General features: G+C 66.3%; 1 protein-coding gene across 1 annotated transcript; it reads left to right on the forward strand.

Moving 5' to 3' along the window:
- The first annotated feature begins 1,178 nt into the window (after positions 1-1,178).
- LOC130850514 (uncharacterized) lies at positions 1,179-3,730 on the forward strand. Its single transcript, XM_057730118.1, has 5 exons — positions 1,179-2,473; positions 2,551-2,672; positions 2,750-2,871; positions 2,952-3,080; positions 3,159-3,730. Exons 1-4 carry the CDS (start codon positions 2,310-2,312, stop codon positions 3,057-3,059), a joined length of 516 nt encoding a protein of 171 aa, XP_057586101.1. The 5' UTR covers positions 1,179-2,309; the 3' UTR covers positions 3,060-3,080; positions 3,159-3,730.
- The last annotated feature ends 3,202 nt before the right edge of the window (positions 3,731-6,932 follow it).

Genomic DNA, 6,932 nt, shown 5'->3' on the forward strand with positions numbered 1-6,932 from the left:
ATTTGGGGGTCCACCCATGCCAAAGGCTGGGGTTTTCCTGCTAAATGTGGGTGTACACGCATGGCAAAGTCTGGAGTTTTCCCGCATAAATCTGGGGGTCCACCCATGGTGCAGGCTGGGTGTCAGGTGTGGCGAGGTCCGTGGGAGCAGGGTCTTCCCCAGGCCCTGTCTGAGGTGGGTCAGACCTGAGAGTTCTGAGCCCCTTGCTCAGGCGTGTCCGCCCCCCCCACCCCAAGGCACCCGCACCTAGACTTTGTGGCTGAACCCTATGGAATGCCGGCCCCAACGTCCCCCATGAGACCAAGGTGGTCGCCCAAGGGACAGGGTGGCCCAGGGTGGCTGGGGGGAAGTGAGGCTCTTGGGACTTTGTCCCGATCCCGAATGGGTGGGCGGCTCCGGGGCGGCGGAGCAGGGAGCGGCCGCGGCAGGGCTGGGAGGCTGCCCGGCTCATCACCAGGGTGCGCCCGTGAGCCGTGGAGCCCAGCGGGCATGCCGCGTTCCCACGATGGACTGTGGCGGTGAGGGTCGGGGCGCCCCGGCCGCGATGGGGAGACCGCCCTGTGGAAACCGCTGTGCTCACAACAGATGCCGTCGACGAGACAGCACCCGACCTGGGTATCAGCGTCCGCCTGGCCCACGAGACCCCAGGGCACGTCCCTAGGTCCAACCTGAGCCGCGACCCCCCCCACACACCCACGCCCCACGTGACCGCTCCGTGGACTCCGGACCCACGGTGTGGTACCCGTCACGGTGAAGACAGAAGGCGACTCCAAGTCCTACCAGAGTGCCTGTCGGCCCCAGCCAAGACCTCCTTCCAGGGGCAGAGTGCGCGCCCAGTGGGGGCTGGGCCTGGAGCCCTGAGGGGACATGACTCTTTTTGACCCGGGAGGGGGGAGGGACGTTTGGGGACAATGCCAGACCCTGTTTACGGGATGCCAAAGGAGGGGTGTGGAGAAGGCCCTGTTTGGAGAATTCCAGGACCGGCGAGGAACGTGCGCTGGACTGTCCCGGGCGGAGGTGGGCCTTGCGGTGGCCCCAAGCACGGTCCCTGCTCCCATTGGCTGGCAGAGCAGGGGCGGGAATTCTGGGCGGGGCCACTCCAGTTAGAAAAAGCCCGGGCTAGGGCCCGAGGAGCAGGGTGTGGGAGGGGGGTGGTGGGAGGGATGGGGGGGCTCGGGGGAAACTGGGGAAGCGGGGGAGCTGAGGGGTAACCAGGGAAGCGTGGGGTACAGGGGCAACCAGGGGAAGATGGGGAAGGGGGGGTGCAGGGAAGTTTGCGTGGGCCAAGGATCACCTTGGAAGTCTGGAGCCTGGCAGGAGTGGACAGGGGTGGAGGGGCTGGCTTGGGCAGGGCAGGCGGGCACCTGGGAGCCTGGCGGGGATGCGGCGACATCAGTGTGAGCAGTGACAGGCCCAAGCTGGGGGTGCGGAAGGAAGAGGGGGGAGCCAGGCATTCATCCCGGTTAATTCTGGTTTCAGGTCGTGGCGGCTGGTGGACGGGGGAGCTGGAGAGAGGCTCGCCCCCCGGGGCCCGGGCAGTAGAGATGTAGCTGGCAGCTGTGGGCAGGTGAAGACAGCGCTCTGCTGGGCCAGGTGAGTCCCCTTCCCCTCCCTGGGCCTTGCTCCGCTGGCCTCCTGTACAAGGAGGTTTTGGGGAGCCAGGGCCAGCGAGGTGAAGCGGCTGACCTCCCAGCAGAGCAGGGCGAAGGCAGGGCAGGCAGCACAGGTGACACCGTCTCAGAGGGAGCTGAGACCGGGCGGGCTGGGGGCCGTGGGCTGTCCCAGGTGGAAAGGGCATTTGCAGAGGGTCGGGTGGGAGATGGGCAGGGCTGCCAGTGAGGGAGGGGATCCAGCACATGTGGGGGCCATCCAGGCCCGGGGGGGACAGGACGAGGCGGGGGACTCAGGACAGCGGGGTCCCCAGCCGCCACTTCACCCACTGCATTTCATTTAGGAGCAGGTACAGGAGCGGCTCTGGCCGGGCCTCCCCAGGCCTGAGCTGGAGCCTCGAGGGCCGGAGAATGGGCAAGAAGGCAGGCGCAGTGTGGATATCACCTGGGGGAGCGGGGCCGCAGGGACAGGGCCCCAGGGAGATTTCTGCAGCAAGGAGGCTGCCGTGGGCCCAGCCTGCGGACCGCCGTTCCCATGCGGCACTGTGACCCGGGGGCAGTGCTGGAGGCTTGGTGACACTTGGTGACACTTGGCCCTTACTGCTCACCCCCGGGACGGGCACGGTCGACAGGACAGCACCCAGGGGAGTCAAGGGCACTGGTGAGACCAGACTAGGCGAGGCGGGCAGGGTGGCGTGAATGCGAGCTCCGGGGGGCGGGAGGTCGGGGCACAGGCAGGGACAAGGAGCCGGAGCCGGGTGGCGAGCCGGGGGCACTGGCCTCCGAGCCCGTGGCCAAGGCGGGCCTCTGCGGGCGGTGACAGAGCAGGGATCGGTGCCTCCGCGCTTGGACCGGAGACGAGGGTGAGTGTCCAGCCCGCCGCCCTCCCGACCCCCTGGGCCACCTCTCCCCCTCAGCCAGGCTCCTCTGTCCCCCACAGCCACGTCTCCAGTGGGGCGGACGTGCCCGCCAGCCATGGAGGCCGGGCGCCAGGGTGTGCGCAGAGGGACAGGACACGGTCCGGTGTGACGGCGAGGACAGACAGGCTGTCCGGCCTCCCTGGTGAGTGCAGGGACAAGCCAGGCCCCGCCGGGCCGACGGCCCCACACCCCGCCCTCACGGTGTCCTCTTTCCCGCAGAACATGCTCGGCTGGCCCCGCGGGGGAGCTGGAACCCCCAGCAGCTCCGTTCCTTTACCTTCCTGAAGGAGCAAATACGCCACTGGTGCTCTCTGGACCCCCAGAACCCTCAAGAGGACAAGGTGAGGGGCCCCTGCCACACGTGGGGGGGTGGGGTCAGGGCCCAGAGCAGGGCCCGCACTCACTCTCTCCTGCCCTGCAGAAATGGTGCTACCCAGCTCATGCCTGGGCCTCGGAACCCGGACTTCTTCAAGTCTTTCTAGCTCTGACGCGAGAATATGCTGCCTTCTGGAACCACGACTCACCTTGACTCAGGAATCAGCTCTGGAAGGTGGGCGAGGCGCCCCTCCCAAAGCCCCCCGCAGCTGCACCGCCCGGACCCGCCCTCACGTCCTGTCTCTATCTGCAGGTTGAGCTAAAGGAACAGACGACCCGCACCATCGGAAGAGCGGCACCCGCGGCGACACCCACCCCCACCCGGTGACTCCATCCTGCGGCCACCCCCTGCCACGGCCCGGAGACCACCACCCGCCTCCCTCCCTCCTCTTCATCCTTTCCTCTGTCTTTTTTCCCTCTCTTCTCTCCTCTGTCCTTTGCTCAGAAGACCCGGAGCGCCCAGAACCCCGTCTCCCCGTCCCTCCTGAATTAATTTGCACTAAGTCGTTTGCACTGGTTTGGGGTTCTGGAAGCAGCCCTGGGTCTCTGAGCGCGTGTGCAAGTGATTGTGCGCGTGTGCTGCTGAGTGGGCGGCCTCCTTGGCCTGCGCCCCGCCCCAGCGCCCACCTGTCAACCGTCTCTGTCTGGGGGCGTCTGGGTTGGGGCCGAGTGTGTGGGGCCCCGCCCTCCCCTCGCTTAGTCTGGACGCTCTGAACACCGGGAGCAAACCTCGAACATTCCATTGTGTCCATCTCGCTCAGTGTCCCTCCCCACCAGGGCCTCCCCAGAAGCCCTGGACTGCATCAATAAACACAGTTACAGGAATTTGTCTCAGGGACTCTGGTTTTGAGCTGTCTGCCTGCGAGGCTGCGCCATGGGCTGGGGGACGTGGGATGGGGAATGTGAAAATACACGTGGGCCACAAGAGGATGGACGCAAAGGGTGGGTGGGGAATAATGGATGGGGAGGGGCGATGGGTGGGGGCCTCACCGGGTAGGGGCTGTGGACAGGACAGGTGGGCAATGAGACGGCACGTGATGTGGGGAGGAGCCCGCGGGGTGGGACAGCAGAAGGCACGGGGACTTCGGGGTACAGGGCAGGCACCACGTGGGGACCGGGGTGGGGGGCTGTGGGACCCGGGGATCCCTGCAGGGAGACGTGGGGGCTGAGGATGGCGAAGGGTGTTGTCAGCCCGAAGAGAGGTCCAGCCACACGAAGCCCCTCCTGCACACACACCTAGGCCTCCCTGAGCCCGTGCCCCAGACCCTTAAGGCCTGATCTAAGGGATTGGTTTCTAGACCCCTCCTAGGGGAGTGGGCTTGACATGTGGCCCAGGCTGGCCACGCCCCCGGGAAGCCCACCGCCTGGCCGTGTGCAGCCACAGCCCTACAGGCCCTGAGCACTGGGCTCGGGGCACAGAGGCCAGCCCTCCCCACATGCTGCCGTGGGGACCCCAGCGAGGGGCAGAGCGGGGGCTGTGGGGCGAGCTCTCACTGGGCAGGCAACAGCGGGGAGGGGGTAGGAAGGGTGGGGGCGGAGGGGAGGAGGGGCCCACGGCGGGATCTCGCCGCTGAAGGCCCAGGGCGCGTCCTGCCGGTGTCCGTCCTGAGGCTTGCGCCTGGGTGCACGTGCAGCCCCTGCCTATGTTGGTGGTTGGTGTCCGGGGACAAGGGAGCAGCTGGCGGTGACGCCCCCCTGCCTCTGACATCCCCCCACCAGGCCTCCCAGCTCCTGGGCGCCAGGCGCGACTCTGGGAACCCGAGGGAGCAGCCCTTGGAAACAGGGCTGGGTCCTTGACCCCTTCCCGTGCTCAGGGCAGTCAGGAAATGCCTTGCGGGCCAACTGACCGGGAGGAGATAGCAAAGGCCTGGGAGACCCCGAGCGCGTGCCTTTCCCAGCGTCCAGGCCGCATGGTCCTTGGCTGCCCTGGCTCTGGCCCCACAAGCTCCCCCCACGCGCTCCCCACGGGCTCCGTGTGTCTGGTCTCCTCTCTGGGGCCCACCTCCCGCCTGATGGGAGACATGGGAATTCCAGGGCTGCAGAGGGGACGGTTCCAGGCCAGCAGGGCGGGTGGTCAGCACGGTTGCTTTTGTGTGAAGGTGTTTAATGAAGGTCTTGCCCATGGCACCCTTGGGGGCTCCCCAGTGCCTCCTGCCCCCCACTCCCTGGAGGCTTCCACAGGCCAGCGGGCAGCTCACGGGTGAGGTTACAGCCATCTCCAGGCCCATGGCCCGCCGGACTCGCCCACATGGGTTTTGCCAGCTGGACCAAGAAACCCATCCTTTAGATGTCAAGAGCTAGAGCTCACATGGCCCGTTTTACAAGCACCCGTCTCTGCTGGAGCTTTGCAAAGCCAGGCCTCAGAAGATGAAAGTCCAGCTTCCCAGGGGCTGTTGGTGGTGGCGTGGGTAACACAGGTGGCTGGAGGCGCCCCGAGGGCGATGGGGCCGTGGGGGTGGGAGAAGGGAGAAGGGTGCTCTGGAAACCTCTTCTGGGCACAGGGAGGAATCTGCCCACTTCCAGAGGAGTGGGGCTGCTGAGGGCCATGGGGCCAGGTCCCTGGGGGCTGTGGCCCCCTCCTGGTCACACCCACGCTTCTGCTCTGGGCTTCCACCTGGAAAGCAGAGGCTGATTTGGGGAAGTGGGCGCATCGGATTGGCATTAGGCCAGGGTGGGGGCTCCTCGCCACCCCCACCGGGGAAGACGCCTGACTAGGGCTGTGCCCACCCGCCAGCCCCTCCGCAAGCACAGGGCAGTGTCCACACTAGGCGCACCACCCGCTCTGCTTCCAGGGCTGGTTCCCTGGGCAGCAACCAGGACGGGACCCTCCTGGAGGGCCCTGGGTGACTGTGGGCAGCCTGTGGGCGGTGGGGCTGGTCCCAGAGCCCCAGCCCAGGTTGTGAGCCCCACCTGGGCTGGGGAAATAGGCAGCCAGTGCCCGCAGCGCAGCCCCTCCGTGAAGCCGGGGACCCCAGGTTGGAATGTGTTTACCTTTGGCCCAGCCCGACTTCCTGCTTTCAGAGAAGGGGCCTAGAGGGGGCTGTGAGGCAGGCACGGGCCACCCCCCAAAGTCACTTTCAAAATGCCCCTGTGCTGAGTTAAGTGTCGCCAAGCAAACAGGGGCTTGAATGTCACTGCCAGCCCCAGCAGGGGCGGCGGTGGGGGCAGTCGACTCTGGGGTCTTCACACCTGGACCCTCCCCCGCCGTGCCGCTGTGGGGGGTGGAGGCTGAGCAGCCACCGTCTCCCCCACTATGGAGGGCAGGGCTTCCTGTGTCCGGTGCCCATGCCCCTGTGTGCACGTGTGTGTCCACGGGTCTGTGTGTCCATGTGCGTCCACGTGTCTCCATGTATGTGTCCACACGTGTGTCCAAGTGTGTGTCTGTGTGTGTGTCCGTGTGTGTGTCCTTGTGTCTGTCCATGTGTCTGTGTGTCCACGTGTGTGTCCATGTGTGTCTCCGTGCACCTGTGTGTCCATGTCTCTTTGTGTCTCTTGTATCTGTGTGTCCACGTGTGTCCCTGTGTGTGTGCGTGCGTGTCTCAGCGTGTCTCAGCACGTCCCCGTCTCAGCGCATCCCCGTGGACCTGTGTGCAGCGGCTCAGCCGTCTGGCTGTGAGCTCTTGGGTGTGCAGGCCTGCCCGGCCGCCTCCCCTGGGCCACGTGTCCGCAGGTGTGCAGCTCCGGCTGTGAGTGAGGGTTTCCACTCAGGGCCACTCACCGTGCCGGTTGTGCTGAAGGTGTGTGGGGTTCCCTGTCCTGTTTGGGGTGCTCTGCTGAGACGGCGGGCTTTCGTGGGGTCCTGGCTATGTATGTGGGTCCAGGCTGGGCCCAGATTTAATGACCTTGGGGCCCACCTTCAGGTAGGGATTGCGGACCGTGGGGCGGGCTGGGGTCCAGCCCTCTGAATGGGGACAGAAAAAACGCCAACAGTGAAAGGAAACGACGTCCTTTAACCAGGCCCAACGTGATGGTGGGGGTCAGCGGACACGCACCCTGGGGAGTCTCAGTAAACAGAGCTGGGCCTGCC

This window comes from Hippopotamus amphibius, chromosome 3, assembly GCF_030028045.1.
Source record: "Hippopotamus amphibius kiboko isolate mHipAmp2 chromosome 3, mHipAmp2.hap2, whole genome shotgun sequence".
Lineage (NCBI taxonomy): Eukaryota > Metazoa > Chordata > Mammalia > Artiodactyla > Hippopotamidae > Hippopotamus > Hippopotamus amphibius.